Raw genomic sequence first — 19,640 nt, 5'->3', positions numbered from 1 at the left:
TCAAAAAGGAACATATTTATTGTTAATGAACGTTTTACCAAGCTTTGGTTTCGCTATTTTCATACAATAAAAACTTATCAATATTTTGGAATCAATTTGAATTGACTTAGAAATTTGTGAATATTTTATGCATTCCTTCATAGCCGGAGCTTGAAAAATCATGTTAAGTGATGTCTGACCTGACCAATGGATACAGAGCCTTTATTTCTAGAGACTACTTTGCTACGGCTTAGAGCAAGTACACGTTGCTTTTTCCCATAGTTTTTAATAATAGTGCAATGAGAAGGCAGAACAAATTAAATTATTAAGAAATAGAGCCTAACAAAAAGTCCTCTAGCAGACGAAATAACGTGTATAGGCGTTGGAGGGGGGTTCTTGATTGGGCTGTACAACGAGAAACCTAGCTAGTGGTTTTGTAAGCAGGGCACAATTAGGAGTTCAGGTTGGGGGTATGGGATATTGAGTATGGGTCACATGGCAGCACTAGCCCCATAAGTCAGTCACTTGCACACAGACCCAACAAAGCAACAGCAAGAACAACAAACTGTATTTCAACGACGACGAAGACTATTACGAGAACGACTCGAGGCACTCTCTAAAAAAATTGTTGTCGAGCTTAGAGTGGACAAGTCAGCGAGGCACATGGCACAGAGGTACGTGAAACACAATTCAAAAACATTTTGACCGGCAAAGTTGCCAGACGGAATTTCTTCTCCTTTTTTGAGCGACGAAAAGAAAGTTGATCCAACTTTTTAATAAACTGCACCTGCTGCTGCTTCATAATTTCTTCGAGTTCATTATATCCGATTTAATATAAAGTGTGCATGTGTTCTGTTACTGATGGCCTGAGACAATTGGGTAGTGTGATTGATAGGCCATTAGTTGAAGTGGAAGATGCAAAGTAAAATGGTATGAAAAAAGCAATGCACAAATAACCCCGGCAACCGAAGTGTCATTAACCTAATTGGCTACGAAATAAAACAGAAGCAAAAAGCAACGTGTTACAATAAAAGTACAAACAGAATTTACAGAGAGAAGGTAAAACCCCATTAGTGATCAAAAAGAAAATATGTTTTTTTACGCCAACATTTTTGTCTACAGTCCTTAAACATACGAAATTCCAATGCCGTGAAAAGTTAATGTTTGTACGGCTGATTGTATATGTAGTTGTAGTAGTTCGAGTGTAAAATGTTTGGAGTAAAACCACAACTGAGACCAAAACTGCGAAAATATCCAACCTTTTTTTTTTATAAGTCGAAGAATACACCATATTTTTTGCCTCAAGTGCCCGACTTTGCTGTGACAGAAAAGTGTGAATGCCTGCCTGTTCTCGCTGACTGAGTGAGAACTCTTCAGTCTGTTTAATGCACAAAGACACTGTAAAGTGTTCGGACAGTCATTGAACCGAGCTACTAGAGTGTTGCCCCACAAGTGTGACTCCTCTTGGGCGCAAGCCTGGACATGGACACATTGTTTTGGAGAGTTATTGGTATATTGATTAAGGGAGGATTAAGTTGAGTGGCGCAATGAAATTTGATTTTTAGTCTAAGATCCCAGAACCCCCCAACTAACTCGTGAATAATATAAAAATTATGAAGCAAAAACTTTACTATATTTAGTATTATAAAATGTATTTATAATATATGCATTATTTCATCAAAAAAGGAACTAAAGTCGAAAATGGAAAGTTCTTAGATCGTACTGTACATACTTATATTTTTATTCTAGAAATAAAAATATTTTTTGTTTGATTTATTGTTTAATATATAAAATTTCGCATTTAAATAGCTTGGATTGGCAAACATCAACGCAGCGCGAAAACCCAACTTCAACTACAGACTATAGAGCGCCTGGAATCAGCGCAGAGCCACCTGAGAAAAGGTTTGCGTCTGCGTCGACGCAGCAAATTTGGTTGACCACAACAAATCAGACACGCAAGGCATAAAGAGTTCGTTAAGAGAGAGCGCGACTAGCTACAAGGACAATGTCCAACGAAGAGAATGACTATATAGGTGGACCTGGTGCTGCGGATGACGATAATGGGGCAGGAGTTGATTTGGACGAAGACCGCGGTAGCGTCGCAGCAGCTGCTGCTAGTCACGAACCCATGCTTGTTGGACAAACAATGCCACAAATTAGTTCGAACGCACAGCTCGAGGGAAACGTTACGCCGAAGACGACTCAGTTCGATGATAACCAAATAAATAATAACGCTAGCAACAAGCTACTTCACCAGAGCAATAATAACGACAGCAACCGCAGTAGCCCCACCAAGAGCCCCACACGCAATATATCATCGAGTTTTCAAATCAACTACGATGACGAGGAGGACCTAACAGAAGATAAGCCGGCATTGGCTGCTGGGATTGGACCAGCACCAGAAGCAGGTGCAACTGCGGGCAGAGGCGGGGTACCCGATTACTGGCAACAGCGTAACGGAGGAGCCGGATCAAGTTGCGCAATCAGCCCTGGATATTTGGATAACATGAGTGAGAATTCGGAGCAACCGCCTGTTGTACCCCTTGTGCGTTCAAAGTCTCGACCGGAAATTTCAAGCTCCGCCGCTTCACGTTATTCCAATTTGTCGTATTGGAAAGCTCGAAGAGTAGTCTTCTATCGCAATGGGGATCCCTTTTTTCCCGGTGTGGAGCTCCGCTATCGCCCCGGCAGGGATGTCACCTCGTTGGACAATTTGCTAGACAAAATCTCTCCGAAAATGGATTTGCCCCGAGGGGCCCGCTATGTCTTCTCAATGGATGGCGATCGAAAGTATCACCTAGACGAACTGGAAGATGGGGCCTTCTATGTCGTCTCCTCATTTAAGGCATTTAAGGTAAGTTGGATTTGCATTTATTTATACAATTTTACTATAAGTCTTCACGTCAGGGTCCTCGTAAAATCAATAGAAATTTGAATATTTTCGTATAAAACTATATAAGCTGAATTTTTCTTTTGCGGTCAGCGTCCTCTTTCAACTTGTTCACTTGGCCTAAAAAAGCTTTCGCCTTATTTATTGTTTTTGACCTGCTCCCTTTTTGCATGCAAGCCACTTTCGATTTCTCTCCTTGTGCTCGTTTTCAGGGCTTTTTGTTGTTTATTTTTATTCTTTTCGCGACTGACCTCAGAGTAAGAGTCGGAGTTAAACGAGCCACACACTCGTTTACACGACTTAGTCTGAGATTGTGGGAGTCTTGCGTTTACTATTATTTTTATACCCTTACAAAAAGCGTATATTAATTTTGGTTAGAAGTGAGCAACGCAAAAAACGAAACATCTCCGACCATACAAAGTACATACATTTTTGATCAGCTCAACGACACAAGTTCATAGCTGTTAATGTTTAAGACTGAAATACTTTTGATAGCAAATGCTTTTTTGTCACTTCTGCGATTGTCGCCCATTGGGTTATTTACTTAAGCACTATATTAACCATATTATATACATACATATTTGCTAGACAATAAAAAAGCCTGCTGCATTTATGTACATTTGTTTTCCTATTTCAGCCTAAAATTGTGGGATTTTTGCTTTTGTGGGCGCCGGAATTTGGGTTTTTAGGTAAGGGAAGAGTAACAAAAAAAAAATAACTATCAAGGGTGTACAAACTTCGGCAAGGCCTATATTAGCGCCTGTCCACTGGTTTTTTTTCGAACAATTAGCTTGGTGCTTGCGAGTTTGCCACATTGAAAACAGGTGCCGCGAAGAGTTACTCTTATTTTATACATAGGTGAATAATTTAAGAGAGCCAACAAGTTCTAAGAGAGCAAAGTTATCTAGAGTAATGATTAGGTTGAATTATTATAACTGAACAAAGAAATGCAATTTTATTGATACTGCTTAAAATGGCCTTTACTCAGTCTACTTTCTATAAATACATGCCATTTCATGCATGTTTTCCACCAATCGTTCCTATGGAAGCTCTAGGATATAGTCACCCGATCTTAGTCATTTGTCAATAGTCAATTTGTCACAGTCGTTTATAGGTGTAATAAACTCACCAATATTAAATTTCACGAGCTCAGAAAATAACGAAGTTATTGAGAAACAAACCCGTACAGTGGGTTTTTTGCAAGGGTATAAAAACGATTGCTTTCCCCAATTTTTTGGATATCAAAATCAAATTCAGCACACTTATTAGTCTTACCGTTATATTCTATTTCTACCAACCTACCAAATTTTACTAAAATCGGGTTGTGGCGGCTCTAGAGTGCTCGTGGTCTCGTATACTATGAGGCATGTAGAAAGAATTTCATAGACATATGTTCGTTTGGTTTTTGAAATTTAAAATATTTTTTCCACTTGGTGCATTGTACCGAAGCGAACAGCGAGACGACTTTCTTACTTCATTTTTAAACAAACACAATCTGTGCGAGTACTAAGCCAGTATATGTACATACCAAATTTTGTGTCTCTAGATAGTATAGTCTTTGAGAAAATCGGTTTTATCTAATTTTCGCGGGCGAAGTAAGCGTGGCAAAAATTTGAAATGCACTGAATTACTGTACATACTACACGAGTCTACATACCAATTTGGTGGCTCTAGCTCATATAGTCTCTGAGATCTAGGTGTTCATACAGACGGACAAGGCTAGATGGACTCGGCTGTTCATGCTGATCTAGAATATATGTACATATATACTTTATGGGGTCGTTAAAGCTTCCTTCTGCCTGTTACATCAATTTTGCCGACTTATATATACCATTTCACCCTAAGGGTGCCGGGTGTAAAAAGGAGAGCAAGAAAATGGAAATGAAGGAACGAAAGGAAAGGACGAATGAGAAAACCAGGAACTTCCACTTCTCCGCCAACTTCTGAGCTGGGGTAGAGTCAATCCCGCACCCCGCCCGCGGCTTGGCAAACACCTCATATGAAATCAAAACTTATGATGAAGAAGCCGAGGCTGCATAGCTGCAGGCTTTGGGCGAAGTCGAGCTCTGTGCCGAATGGGTCGCGCAGCTCCGACAAAAAGCACAAAGAACAATACCGCACGACGATTGAGTTTAAAAATAAATGGAAAATTGCACGTATACAAAAAAAGGCCAATTTAAAAACTTGTGGCTTGGTTTCACTTGAGGAAATTAATAATATGTAGCCAAACGACTAGACAAAACCCTGACTTCACTCTAAGAAGTCATGAAAAACAGACTAAAAAAAAATTTGCACAAAACGAAAAAAGGGTAAAAACGTGGAAACAAAATAAAAATGAAGTAAGTCGTCTCGCCGACTTAGGTATACCATACACCAGTGAAGCAAATATTTCAACTTTATTAAACAAATGCATTTTCAGGGTACATGTCATAACGCCCAGTGTCATAAGGCCCTTGGGCCTTATGACACACATTTTGCGACATAAAGCCCACGGGCGCAATGACACTTTTAAATGTGACATAAAGCACGCCGGACTTTATTTCACTTTTTTATGGGCGTTATGACACGATTAAAGGGCTTTAAAAAATAAGAAAACAAAACAATTACATTTTTTAAATATTTTATTGAATATTCTTCAATTGTGTCGTAGCGCCCTCGGGCGCTATTTCGTTTTTGGAGTGGGCGCTAGTTAACATTTAAAAGTGTCTTAGCGCCCATGGGCGCTAAGACACACATTTTTGCGACATAAGGCCCAAGGGCCTTATGACACTGGGCGTTATGACATGTACCCGCATTTTCACATGCTTCTTACAAGCATATTTTAGTATCTCGCTCACTCAATCATACGAGCACCCTAGCGCCCCCACCAGCCAACGGCCAACTCCGGCCTTATGGAAAAACGTTTATATGCATAGCTCGACTGTTTTCCGATTTTGATCAAATTTGGTATTTTGCTAGATATTAGTATTAAATTAAAGTGTGCCAAATTTGATTGCATAAGGTAAAAAAATACGGGAGATAATCAAGTTTTTCAAATTACGGGGGCGGAAAAGGGCGTGGCGAAATTTTTATACATACAAAATGTGTGCATTTACTAAGCGAATATACATACCAAATATGGTGTCTCTAGCTGGAATAGTTTTTGAGATAAACGCTTTTTTGAATTGCGGTGGCGGAAAGGGGCGTGGCAAAAATTTGAAATAAACTTGATCACTCTACATACTACACGAGTCTACATACCAAATTTGGTGGCTCTAGCTCTTACAGTCTCCGAGATTTAGGTGTTCATACGGACAGACGGACAGACGGACGGACAGACGGAAATGGCTAGATCGACTCGGTTGTTGATCCTGATCAAGAATATATATACTTTGTGGGGTCGGAGATGCTTCCTTCTGCCTGTTACATACATTTTGGCGACTTTAATATACCATTTCAATGTATTTATTATTATTATTATATACGGTTTACTTATAATGTAAAATTAAAAGTAAACTTAGCTTAGTGGCTACAAAGGCCTTATAACATGTTTATATTGAGGAAAAAGGGAAAATTAAAAATAAGTATGTATATATTTACAATGAGAGGTAATATGTACATATATAGTTAATTGTTTAGATGAGCTCGTAAATGTTGGATGATTTTAAAAATTGAACGACTTTTGATAGGTTTTCTAAGGTTGGGTTAAATATGGCTGAGAGTGGGTTGGAGGATGGGAAAAGGGATTTTCTAAGGTTTAAGGTGTTCGGACAATCTAGTAGGATGTGGTTAACAGAAGAAACAGAGTTGCAATGTTGGCATAAGGCGGTGGTGGTGGGGTTGAGGAGGTAGGAATGGGTGAGGTTTGTGTGTCCAAGGCGAAGCCTAGTATTTCTAACGAGATCTCGCCGAGCCAATTGGCTGTAGGTAGCGTAGTTGGCTATATTGGTTTTTGTTGTGTTATTGGATTTGTAAAAGTTGTTTGTTTTTGAAAATAGTTTTAGTCTAGTGAGATTTTTTACTTTTTTAATTTGTTTCAATAGGTCAATAGGACATTATAGTTTTCTGTAAATATAAGGGGGAGAGCGTTGGCGGTTTTGGCCGCCTCATCGGCTTTCTCATTTCCCAAAATCTGGCAGTGACCGGGGATCCAGATTATTTTTAGTTTATTTGGGTGGCTTAAAAGAGTCTGTCTAATTTGAAAGGGATAGAAAGATAGATTGTAGGGGTTAGATATAGCTTGGATAGATGAAAGTGAATCAGTACAGATGACAGTTTGATGTGACAGGACTTTGGCTAAGTTGGTTGCGGAGAAGATTGCTATAATTTCAGCGGAAAAAATACTGCTATGATTTTGTAGAAGGTATTGTTTTGTAGAGTGGTTGTTGACAACGCTGAAAGATGTGTAGTTGTCCTTTTTGGAACCGTCAGTGTAAATGAATCTATAATTGGGATTTTTTCTGTTGGATTTCTTTAAATAATTTACGGTATGTTTCGGGAGTTGTGGAAGACTTGGGTAGTGCATGAAGGGAGCAGTCTATGCACTGGTCGATATTTGCCCAGGGAGGAAACTTTTCCCGTGCAGGTTGTAGAGGTGTAGTCGGGAAATGAAGAGATTTGTTTAAAATTATAGCTCTTTGTAGCGCTGAGCATATCCTTGGTGGAGGTTTTTTTGATTTATTAATTTTATTAATATGAGTGGCAAGTTGTGAGGAGTGAGAATGAAGGATGGGTTTGATAAGTTTGAAGTCACTAAAAGTTTTTCTGTTCTCAAAGGGAGATATGTTTGACTCAAATAAAAGGTTTTGCGTTGGAGTTGTTCTGAATGCTCCCAGGGCCATTCGAATGGCTGAGTGGTATAATGATTTTATTTTATTTGTGTGGGATTAGGGAGCATTACCGTAGAGGTATATTTCATAGTCGATTTTGGACATTATTATGAGGTTAATGACATTTAGAACGTTTAGCTATTTAGAATGTTTAGCTTTTTTGAGAGGGAGGAAATTAGGTATGATATGTGGTCGGACCATTTGTATCTGTTGTTGAAGACTATTCCGAGAATCTTTAGGGATTGAACATTGGAGATGTTAGCGAGGGATGTATGTAGAGAAGATTGGCACCTTTTTTTTTGCAGAAATGAATATTTTTGCATTTGGGTATGCTCAGTTTAGCTCCAGAGTAGTCACACCATTTGAGGATGTCGTTGAAAAGGGGGTCAAGAGAAAAGCTGCTTAGTTTGTTGAGTTTTTTAACTATCAGATAGTCGTCTGCATAGGCATAGAAGTCAACTTTTTTATGAGCAAGAATTGTTCTGTTTAGTTTGTTATAAGCGATGAGGAAAACGATAACTGAGAGAGGAGAGCCTTGGGGTATGCCATTGTGTTGGGGGCGAACTGAGGATAAGTGTCCGTTGACACTCACAACGATTTTCCTGTTGGTCATGAAGTTGTAAATCGAAATCGAGTGAGACTATTGATAAATGGTTTTTGGTGGAAAGGGCGGAAGATATCAGATAGTCTATCGATAGTAGAGAGTCTGATATTGATTTTCCTTTCCTAAAACCGCTCTGTCGGCTATTGATAGATTTGTTTACTGAGACAAACCACCATAGTCGATTGGCAATAATCTTATCGAGGGTTGTGGCAAAGCAGGAGTTAAGAGAGATTGGTCTGTAGGAGTTTAGGTTAGTTTTATTAGTATTGGGTTTGTGAATAGGGATAATTTTACTTAGTTTGTAATTTTGAGGAATGTGGTTATTAAAGATATTGTTGAAATGTTGTGTTACTCGGTCTTTGACTGTAGGGTGTAAGTTTTTCAGCATAGGGTATGATATTCTATCTTGGCCGGGGGTTTGCCAGAAAGTTTGGATAAGGCCATGGAGAGTTCGATAGAGAAGTTTGAATTTTCAGATTCCGAAGACCAGAGAGAACAAAACTCTTCTGATATTAGTTGGCTATTTGTGATTGTAGTGGTAGGAGAGGCGAATTTTTGGATACAGTGGATTGGAAGACCTTGTTTGAGGCCACAGAACTTACGTATCGAGGACAAAATTTTTGATGAAGGGGTGTTAGGACATATCTCAGAGGTAAATGATTCAATAGATTTTCTCTTAGATTGTTTTAGTTCTCTTTTAAAGAGGGCGTTCGTTTTTTTGTAGTTGACGATGTTGTCGAAGCATATATTATTTTTACGACGTGACCAAAGAATTTTTTTATCTTTTTTAAGGGCGGATAGTTTGGAGTTCCACCAAGGAACATTGCGATTATTTTGACGAGAAGGGTTGGTTTGGGGGATACTAAGATTGGCGCTTTCGCGTACGATTTTGATATGTTAACGGCCTCTTTGTTTAAGTTTTGGCTGGGGGGCCGGAGATAATGGTTAAAAAGACTTAGGGCCATGTATTTGGGCCAATCTGCGGAATTGATTTTGAATTTTGGTGTAAGTTTTGGAGGAGGGGTTGACTCAAAGAGATATGTTAAATTAGGGAAGTGATCACTACTGTAGGTGTCGGATTCAACTTTCCAAAAGGATTCCATGGCAACAGAAGGGCTAGAGAGGGTGAGATCAATGTGGGTGAATGTGTGGTAGGTGGAATAATGCGTTGGGGAGCCATCGTTGAGGAGAATTAGGGGTGATTGGTAAATGAATTTACAAATAGTATTGCCTCGACGATTGTTAACTGGGGAGCCCAAAGGGCGTGCCAACTATTAAAGTCGCCAGTGATAATAGTGGGGGTATTAAGAGAGTCGAATGTATCTCTGAGATTGCGGATAGAGAAATTTTTGTGGGGAGCGATGTATGAGCTGAATATATTGAAAGTTATTTTGGATTTAATTTTTACGCCTACAGTGTCGAAGGCTTGGATTGGAGATAGAATCGTATGTTCGATTGAATCGTGAATTAGAATGGCTACGCCACTGGAGGATCCTTGGGAGCAGTTTAGTGCAAAAAATGTATTTTCAAATGGTTTTTGATAATTTATTCATCATGCTGGGCGTACATGCGTGACTTGGACTCACTAACTTGATAGACTTGATATGTTTTTTTTTTATTCCTGCTTGCATTACCAGAATTTTTGGGGTGCGGCAAAATTGCAGTAACCTTGTAAAAATTTTTTTATAATAAATTGGGTAAAGTTGGAAAAAAGTGGAAAAGAAAAGAAAGTTTTAAGAATTCTTTGGTAAATATAATAAAACAAAGGTCGCATGTGGTTAAAATGCCAATAGAATAAAATTATGATCTATTAATTATTAAACACAATGAAATGACCTCATTAGTTGCGCTCAGTTAGTAAGTTTATTATGCTTTTTTTTATTTTTTAAATTGTTAATGTCAATTTTCCTCATTCTAATTTGTCCAAACCTGGAATTGACCTGGCCAGTAATAATGCAACACTGTCATAAATACTCTTTAAACGTGCAGCACGCCAATTATGAATGATGACCGTGCCAGAACATGGAACTGCAGCAAACCAAAAAAAAAAAAAGGGGAGGACAAGAAAATACACACGCAAAGCTTTTAGTTTTCAACCCTCAACAAAAAATAAAATTTTTGGCACAAACGTGCAGGGCATATCGAAAAGCAAATCTTCTTCTCATGCAGCACGCAAGGTCAGGACGCGCTGTAATTAAGTGCAAATATAACAGGAGTGGCAGAGGGCAGAGGCAACAGACGACGGGATTTGAAGTCAATTATATATTTTCCCCATTTCTCTTTATTCCTCTCACTCCCATTCAATTCCAATTTTTCACCCTCAGCCCAAGGAAAAGTAAAAGGAAAGAGAAAAGCCCGTTTGCGAGACATGTGCATAACGTTAAATCAACCCGATTACCTCGCAAATTTAACGAGGCGTAATCATAAAACGATTAAAAAATTGTACTATCATTTACGATTTGCACGCCTATGGATACGGCGTTCCACTGTTGCTGCTGCGGTTGAAGCTGAGATCGACATTCCACTTCAAACGCAACAAAAAAATTTCTGTAAGCTTAATGTGAGATGACATAAAAGATGCAGAGATCAACACATCGCGTATATTATTGCCTAAATGGATTTGAAAGAATTTTAACAATTCAAAATCGTTTATACAGATATATAGATTATTTAAATAATGCAACGAAAAATGGGCTAAATCATCAAAAACTTAAATTGGTTAGTTGTGATTACTCTAAAATATATACCCTATTTGCAACGATAATACTTAAAATATTCTAAAATCAAAGAAGCTAACTTCGCCTATCCCTAAATTTAATGAAGCAAGTAAGTCGTTTTGCCTCACATCTCGTTCACTCTACAAACACACGAGCACTATAGCGTCGGCACAACACTGCCTCCGACTTCGACCTTATGGACCGCCTGATATAACACGTTTATACGTATATTTTGCATGTTTCTCGTCCGATTTCAATAAAATTTGGCAGGTTGGTAAAAATACCTAAAAATAAAGATTTATTAGTCTGCCAAATTTAATTACGATAGTCAAAAAATTGCGGAGGGCAACCGGGTTTTACTAATTCAAAAAAATTTAACAAAATCATAATCTGCGCGCACAGTGAACAAATTTGGTGACTGACTGTTTTAATTTTCAGGAAAATCAGTTCTATTAAAGTTGCGAGATCGGAAGTGGGTGCGGCAAAATGTGTTTAAACAAACACAATATGCGCGCGTACTAAGCCAGTATACATACCGAATTAAATGTCTGTTTTAATTTTTAAGAAAATCAATTCTATACGAAATTTGCTGTTTCTAGCTGTTATAGTTTTTAAGAAAATCAGTTTTATGTAACTTCTGAAACACTCCGTTACAGTGGCCAAATATGAAATTAATTCTATATATGTATTTATATACTACACGAGTCTACATACCAAATAAGCTGGCTCTATCTCTTATAGTTTCTGAGATCTAAGTGTTCCTACAAATCGACTCGGCTGTTGATCCTGATCAAGAATATATATACTTTATGGGGTCGGAAAAGCTTCGTTCTGCCTGTTACACACAATTTTTCGACTTTAATATACCACTTCACCCTATGGGTGCATGGTAAAAAACCCTTGCAGTGTTTGGCCGTCATATTTTTTAAAAGTCCAACCTCTGTTTCTGAGTCTCAATGGATAAATGTATGCACACATGCACATACATACATAACATTCAAAGTTTTTACTCCGCTTTACCTACAATCTTTTTTCTTCGCTCTCTTCTCCTATATATATATATAAATATATGTATATCTGCATCTTGCATCTGTAGGTGTGTCATATTTAATTTAGGAATATGCTGCTAAATTTCATGAATATACTTCAACTCCTTTACTTGTTTTTAGGATCTGATTCGAGGTCCAAGCTTAAGTCCCAAGTTTCATCCCAATATCTTTCAAATTTAGAGAGTAAAATCGCGCTGTCATACGGACATATACTTCAATAAATCGGGAAAGTCTCCTTGTCTGCGATACAAACATCTGACAATAAATAAATAGGTTACACCTAAAGTTTAAAATAGAATTTTAAAATCAATTTGTCAATTTTCAATTCTCCCATTGTCCAACAATCAGACATTAAAGCCAACAACCGCACACTGAAAATCCTTGGAACAGAAAACGGGTTAAGCTTTTTTAACTCAAGCCTATCTTTAAAAACATGACAATTTAAAACGCATTACAGTGCGGCAATTAATTAAACTGTCATTGGTTTGTAAGATTCCGAATCGTTCGCGCACACATCAGATTCAAAATAAATTGTAGATATACATATGTATGTATATATAGCTGCAACCCAAAAGCAACAATGGGAGCAGAAGCAGGACCACAGCTAGAGAAGTGAGCATTGTCCAGGAGATGGCAAAAGGCCTTGTGTAAATTTATTGAACTGTAAAATGACTATATATCAGCGTTTTAAAGTGCAACGACAATAACAAAAAAATGAAGTACGTAAGTGGTCTTGCCGACTTTGGTATACCATACACCAGTAAAGCAAATATTTCAAGTTTATTAAACAAATGCATTTTCATATGCGTTTTACAAGCATATTTTAATATCCCGCTCACTCAAGCATTCGAGCACCGTAGCGCCCCTACCAGCCAACGGCCAACCACGGTCTTATGGAAAAGCTAAATGTGCGCACTTACTAAGCAAATATACATACCAAATATACACCATATTTATTCTAGCTAGAATAGTTTTGTGAGATACACGCTTTTTATAAATTGCGGGGACGGAAAGGGGTGTGGCAAAAATTTGAAATAAACTTGATCACTTTACATACTACACGAGTCTACATACCAAATTTGGTAGCTCTTGCTTCTACGAGATCTAGGTGTTTATACGGACAGACGGACAGTCGAACGGACGGACAGACGGACATGGCTAGATCGACTCGGCTGTTGATGCTGATCAAGAATATATATACTTTAAGGGGGTGGAAACGCTTCCTTCTGCCTGTTACATACATTTAGCCGACTTTAATATACCATTTCACCCTAAGGGTGTATGGTATAATTACCAGCTGCAGCAACACCAACAACAATGACAATTTAAGCAACCACTGTCGGATCAATCATTAAGCAGGATTCGCAATTGGTAGGCTCCCGAATTTTCAGAGAGCTGTAAAAAACTTTTTTAACTGATTGGTTGATTCATTGTTTGTTCGTTAAAAAATGCTAAAGAACAGCAAAGCATATTAATAAACTTTAATTTGAAACTTAAAGTTCAAGTCAGATTGATTTCTTTGATCCTGCACTATAATCTCAAAAAGTAAATATTTGTAAATTTTCAAATTGATTTTTTCCAAAACCGGGTCGAAATAAATACATGTTTTTAGAAATCCAAGTGTTTAATGTTAAAGTATGCTATGTTTCGATTTGTTTTATAATTAAGAAATTTTTTAGAATCGGTTAGAAATTGTCGAAAATACAGTCTCAAAAAAGGAAGATTGACCAAAAACGTGTTTAAAAGAAAAACGTGGTTTATTAAATTTGCTCAAATTTTCCGTAGAAGAGTGATTGATTCAGCATCAATAGCCAAGTCGCTCTAGCCATCTTCGTCCGTCCGTAAGAACACCTAGATCACGGAGACTATGAACGCTATAACCAGCAAATTTGGTACATGGATTAGTGTAGTATGTTTAGTATGTAAGCGCATGCAGCTTTAGCCGCGTAAGAATTAACACGGGAGAAAAAATTAAATGATTTAAAATAAAACATCTACTACTGTGTACCGTTTTCTGTCTGATCATTTTCCGATCTATTTGCGGCCTGGCGATCGAGCCCCGAAAGGCAAGGACCCGTTGCAATACATATGTATAAGTTAAAAACCTTCATTTTGATCACTGTGTAGTACCATTTGAATAATCTCTCTGTTTCTCTTTCGATCTTTATATTGCATATTTCACAGTGCCCTGTTGAAAACTGTAGCGAATTTAAAATATCAAAGAAGCTAACTTCGGCTATGCCAAAGATGAATTTAGACAAAAAACAGACAAAACCTTCAAGTTATTAAGATATCTTTTTATTTAGCTATACGTAATGTTTATACCATACACTCACAGGGTGAAATGGTATATTAAAGTCGCCAAAATGTATATAACAGGCAGAAGGAAGCTTTTCCGACCCCATAAAGTATATATATTCTTAATCAGCATTAACATCCGAGACGATCTAGCCATGTCCTTCAGTCCGTCCGTCCGTATGAACCAGTAGATCTCGGAGACTATACGAGCTAAAGCCACCAAATTTTGGTATGTACACTCCCGTAAGATGTACAGTTATCAAGTTTGTTTTAAATTATTGCCCCCTACCGCCCCGCAAATTAAATAAAAAACGATTTTCTCAAACACTATACTAATTAAAAACATCAAATTTGTTATTTATATTTGCTTAGTAAATTTTGTATGTGTAAAGATTTTGCCACGCCCCTTTCCGCCACCGTATTTTAAAAAAAAACTTGATTATCTTCCGTAATTTGGCACACATTAATTTGATACTAATTTCCAGCAAATTACCAAATTTGATCAAAATCGGACTAAAAATAGCTAAGTTATGCATATAAACGTTTTTCCATAAGGCCAGAGTTGGCCGTTGGCTGGTGGCGGCGCTAGTGTGCTTATATGCTTCAGTGAGCGAGATAGTGAGATATGTTTGTAAAAACATGTGAACAGATTATAAATTTGAAATATTTCTTTTACTGGTGTATGGTATACCTAAGTCGGCGAGACGACTTACTTACTTCATTATAATAAATCCCGCATATGAATTGTAGGGTCTAAATTGAACAATATTGAACCCATTTGAAGAAGTTATAACGACAGAACGAAGTGAAATTATGTTGAAATATCAAAGAAACTATCTTCGGTTATGCCGAAGTTTTTATACCCTTGCAATCTCTGGCCATAATATTTTTACATATACTAAACTCTTTGTCTGTAACTCGATTCCTCAATGCACAGGCAAAACCTTCCAAGTATGATGGAGTCGGCTGTTGGCAGCGCTGCCAGCAACGGTTGAGCAGAGCCGATTTATATTGACTGTAACTTATGTAACATTTATCCGATCTTATCAAAATTTCGGGGTACGTGCAAAACTATCTCATTAGTAAGTTTGGTAAAAATACAAAACATGGAAAAATCTAAGCCAGAGCAAGAGCATATCATATTTTCATAATTCTTAGGAATGCATGTCATATTTTCATAATTGTAAGGTTCTGAAGAGAGTTTCATTTCAAAACTATGCAAAACGCAATTCAATTCTCAGGGCGACGTCGCTGTAGAGTAGGCAAACATTCTTGTCGTCGCTTAAGCGCACAGCAATAAAACACAGACATGGTGGCAGTTGGCATAAGTTGTGAACACGGTGCAGTGGGCTTGGTATCAAGGAGGAGTGACGGTTAATGGTATGGTGAGGGGCTGACTTCAGACTGGGGTTGGCGCTGCTACTGAGGTTCAGTGTTGGTTTGGGGAAAAACGTCTTCAAGTTGAATTGATGGCGCTGACTACAAATTGGACTTGTGTTTATTCCGTTGTGCGCTAATGGTGAAAGTTGTCAAACGGCTCAAGTGAAGAAAGGAGAAGACGTTTTGACGAAGAACTCTGGTGGATTGGTGTGGGGGCGGTCCGGTATTGGGGACTTGAGGGTACACTTCCGTTGGTTTTCCTTTATACAACTTTCACTGGAACACTTGCACAATGGTCATAAAATTTACATTATCATGTATTTTTTAAGCCTGAAATAACAAAACTATTTCTATAAACTTTGATAAACCAAGCGCAACGCTTTATAATGCGAAGTCCCCCCCCACTACTGAACACGTTTTATTCATTATTTTCTTTCATCCAATATACCAGAAATAAATAAAACCCAATTTTCAAAGGGTTTGCTTAATAGTAGCGACAGTAGTTTTAGGAATCCGGAGCTGCATTTGTAGTTTTTTTTATACCATGCACACATACTTATTATATTAAAGTCGCCAATATGTATGTATCAGGTAGAAGGCATCTTCTCCCCATGTCCGTCCGCCCGTATTAACACCTGGATCTCGGAGACTGCGAGGCCTAGAGACCAAAATAGTATGTAGTCTGCAGTATGCACGAAGATTAAGTTTATCAACAATTTTTGACACGCCTTCTTTCGCCTGCGAAACATATAAAAAAAATGAGAAACCTCTTAAACATCGCAATCTATGGTCGCAATCTATAGTATCCCAGAACACCTATAAGGACGGAGTTCCCCTGTGGCGTCGCTAAAGTACCCTTGTTCTTGTAAGAGCACATGTAAAATAATTTTATCTAAATACACTTATTTGGTGGTATGAATTTGGAACAGTTGTTTCACTTGGTGCATGAGGTCAACGTAACGATTTTCATACTTCATTTTAACATGCATAAGTTATTCGCCCTAACGTTCCATTGTGCATCGCATACGTTGCCACAATATTGAAAAGTTTTAGAATTTGCAAACATTTGCGCCGCGTTGTCAACCGCAGTACAGCGTGAGACAGTCGCTGCCCCGTCCAAGTCCCGGCTAGTACACCAAGCTACCAGACTGGTCATGTCGTAGTCGTTGATGTCGTCTAAAACTTATAAGTTTTGAAAAGAAAACTGGTACAAACGGAAATGCAATTGAAACGTTGCCATTGTTGTTGTTGTTGCCGTTGTCGTCGTGGTGGTTGATGGTTGTGTGTTTTGTATGAAGTCTATTGTATGAAGTTTTTGCCATTAGAGACCATATGTATGCGAACACATATCCAGCCATATGCACACACATGCCAATACACATGCAGCGGGCCCATTTTTTCCCTTTCCATCCACATTTACAGACCTCAGCCAGCATTTTTCGTATGTTTATGTATGCGGTGCAATATTTTGCGTCATTCTGTACCTGTAGTGCTCTGTAGGACTGTGGATTAAGGAGCCTCAAAGTTTTCAGTTGAGTCTTTAACAGCGATACATACGGTTCACGCGTCATTCAAACAATAATTTCCGAATAAATTTCCAACGGCTCATAATTTATTGCTGCGAGTGCAAGTGACATTAATTAGATCAACCTATGATAAATCTTTCTTAGATTCTTATGTACGAAAATTTATTAAAATTACCCCCAAAAAAAATTGGGGCATAAATCATAGCGTAAATTGTCACGTGTTCTAAATTCATTTGTTTTAATCAGAGTCAAGGCGATACATAACACTTTTGTGCCAAAAATATCACAAGGCGAAACTAGGCTAAGTAGCCTAGGTCAAATAAGAAAAAAAAATGTACGCCGAATCGACCACAACGGAGATGACCGCTTACCCTTCAGCGCGCGATTATGAACCACCACAGAAGGCCACATTGCGTGATTTCTGGGCTAAGGAGTCGGCAGTAAATGCGTTTCTGCACACATCCCATGTAAATACAAAACTATACTACATATGTACTATGTATATTGTATATATCCCGTGTATATGTGCATTAATCACGTGCATGTGAGTGTGAGACAGTTAATTAAAAATCTTTTTTTTTTACTCTTTTGATAGAACAGTTTACAGAATTATGTGCTACCTATACAAAAGCACACAAACTTCTTCACAAGTATATACTTAAATTCTGCGTTGCGACATTTTATAAAAAAAAAAAAAAAACCAGAGGGCCGGGGCTAACTTCGACCGCGTCAAAGTTTGAATACCCTTGCAACTTTTTTGGTAACTCGTTCCTTGGCACAGTCATTAACAAATATATTAAACTAACAAATGTTTAATTTGAAAGCAATCGCGTCAAAAGTAACGAAGTTATTGACAAAAGTCACTGTTTTCGAAAGATCGTTCCTATGGGAGCTATATGATATAGTCACTCGATCTTGATCAAATTTGGCACAGTCGTTTATATGTGCAATTAACTCACCAAAATTAAATTTCTTGACAATAGCTCAGAAAATAACGAAGTTATTAAGAAAAGTCACTGTTCGTGACTTTGCGGTTTGTATGGGAGCGGACAGACGGACGGTCGGACGGACGGACGGACCGACATGGCTATTTGAACTCGTCTCGTCGTGCTGATCAAGAATATATATACTTTATATGGTCGGAGATGCCTCCTTCTATGCGTTGCACACTTCTGACCAAAATTAATATACCCTTTTTGCAAGGGTATAAAAATGTATAAAAAAACCAGAGGGCCGGGGCTAACTTCGACCGCGTCAAAGTTTGTATACCCTTGCAACTTTTATGGTAACTCTTTCCTTACCTAAAGCCATCAAAGTAGAAAAACGTTCAAGCTAAAAAGGCTAACATTTGCGAAAGAACGGCCTACAATCTTAGTATAGGAAATAACGAAAATATTGATCAAAGTCACTGTTTTCCACCGATCGTTCCTATGGGAGCTATATGATATAGTAACCCGATCTTTATCAAATTCAGCACAGTCATTAACAGATATATTAAACTAACAAATGTTTAATTTAAAAGCAATCTCGTCAAAAGTAACGAAGTTATTGACAAAAGTCACTGTTTTCGAAAGATCGTTCCTATGGGAGCTATATGATATATTGGTTATTTAGAAAAGTCACTGTTCGTGACTTTGCCATTTGTATGGGAGCTATATGATATAGTGATCCGATCCGGCTGAATCCGAGATATACAACGCCTGCAGTATATACAAGCCTACATGCAATTTCAGCTCTGTAGCTTTTACGGTCTAGGAGGAGTTTGCGTTGATCCAGACGGACGGACAGACGGACATGGCTATTTGAACTCGTCTCGTCGTGCTGATCAAGAATATATATACTTTATATGGTCGGAAATGCTTCCTTCTATGCGTTGCACACTTCTGACCAAAATTAATATACCCTTTTTGCAAGGGTATAATAATAACTGGGTTAATAAGAGATCTCTCGGTTTTACAACATTTTCGATTTAACAAAGTTCATATTCTGATGATATATTGTCTGGTAATTGTTGCGTACGTCGGACTTAGCCTGATTGGGGACTAAATTATATAGCTTCTTTAAAAACGACTACTTCATCACTATATCATATACATGTATCACTATATCATATAGCTCCTGCAAAGTCACGAACAGTGAATTTTTTAAATAACTTTTTTCGAATTATAATTTAGTAATTATAATTTTTTTTTGTACGTCGCGACTTTTTAGGAAAACAACGTAGAAGCTGAGCACATGTTTATTAAATTGGTCTAATTACCGAAACCAGACGAGCTAACTTAAAGCCAGAAACAGTCAATATGGTGACTTTTCTAAACAAAAAGAAATTAGAGAGCGCTTATCTTGTATTGCACAATGGGTGTTATTGGACATTATTATTAGGGATACT

At 37.9% G+C, this 19,640-nt stretch overlaps 1 protein-coding gene across 1 annotated transcript in view; it reads left to right on the top strand.

Annotated features, from left to right (window-relative positions):
- LOC6651905 (echinoderm microtubule-associated protein-like CG42247) overlaps positions 1–19,640 on the top strand; it is a 148,609-nt gene that overhangs the window by 42,008 nt on the left and 86,961 nt on the right. The window contains exon 2 of the mRNA XM_023180971.2: positions 1,789–2,833. Coding sequence (XP_023036739.1) covers positions 1,985–2,833 — 849 coding nt within the window. The 5' untranslated portion in view covers positions 1,789–1,984. The remainder of the gene's footprint in view (positions 1–1,788; positions 2,834–19,640) is intronic.

The sequence above is a fragment of the Drosophila willistoni genome, assembly GCF_018902025.1.
Source record: "Drosophila willistoni isolate 14030-0811.24 chromosome XR unlocalized genomic scaffold, UCI_dwil_1.1 Seg106, whole genome shotgun sequence".
In the NCBI taxonomy this organism is placed as follows: domain Eukaryota; kingdom Metazoa; phylum Arthropoda; class Insecta; order Diptera; family Drosophilidae; genus Drosophila; species Drosophila willistoni.
This window is presented reverse-complemented; position numbering and strand designations above follow the sequence as displayed.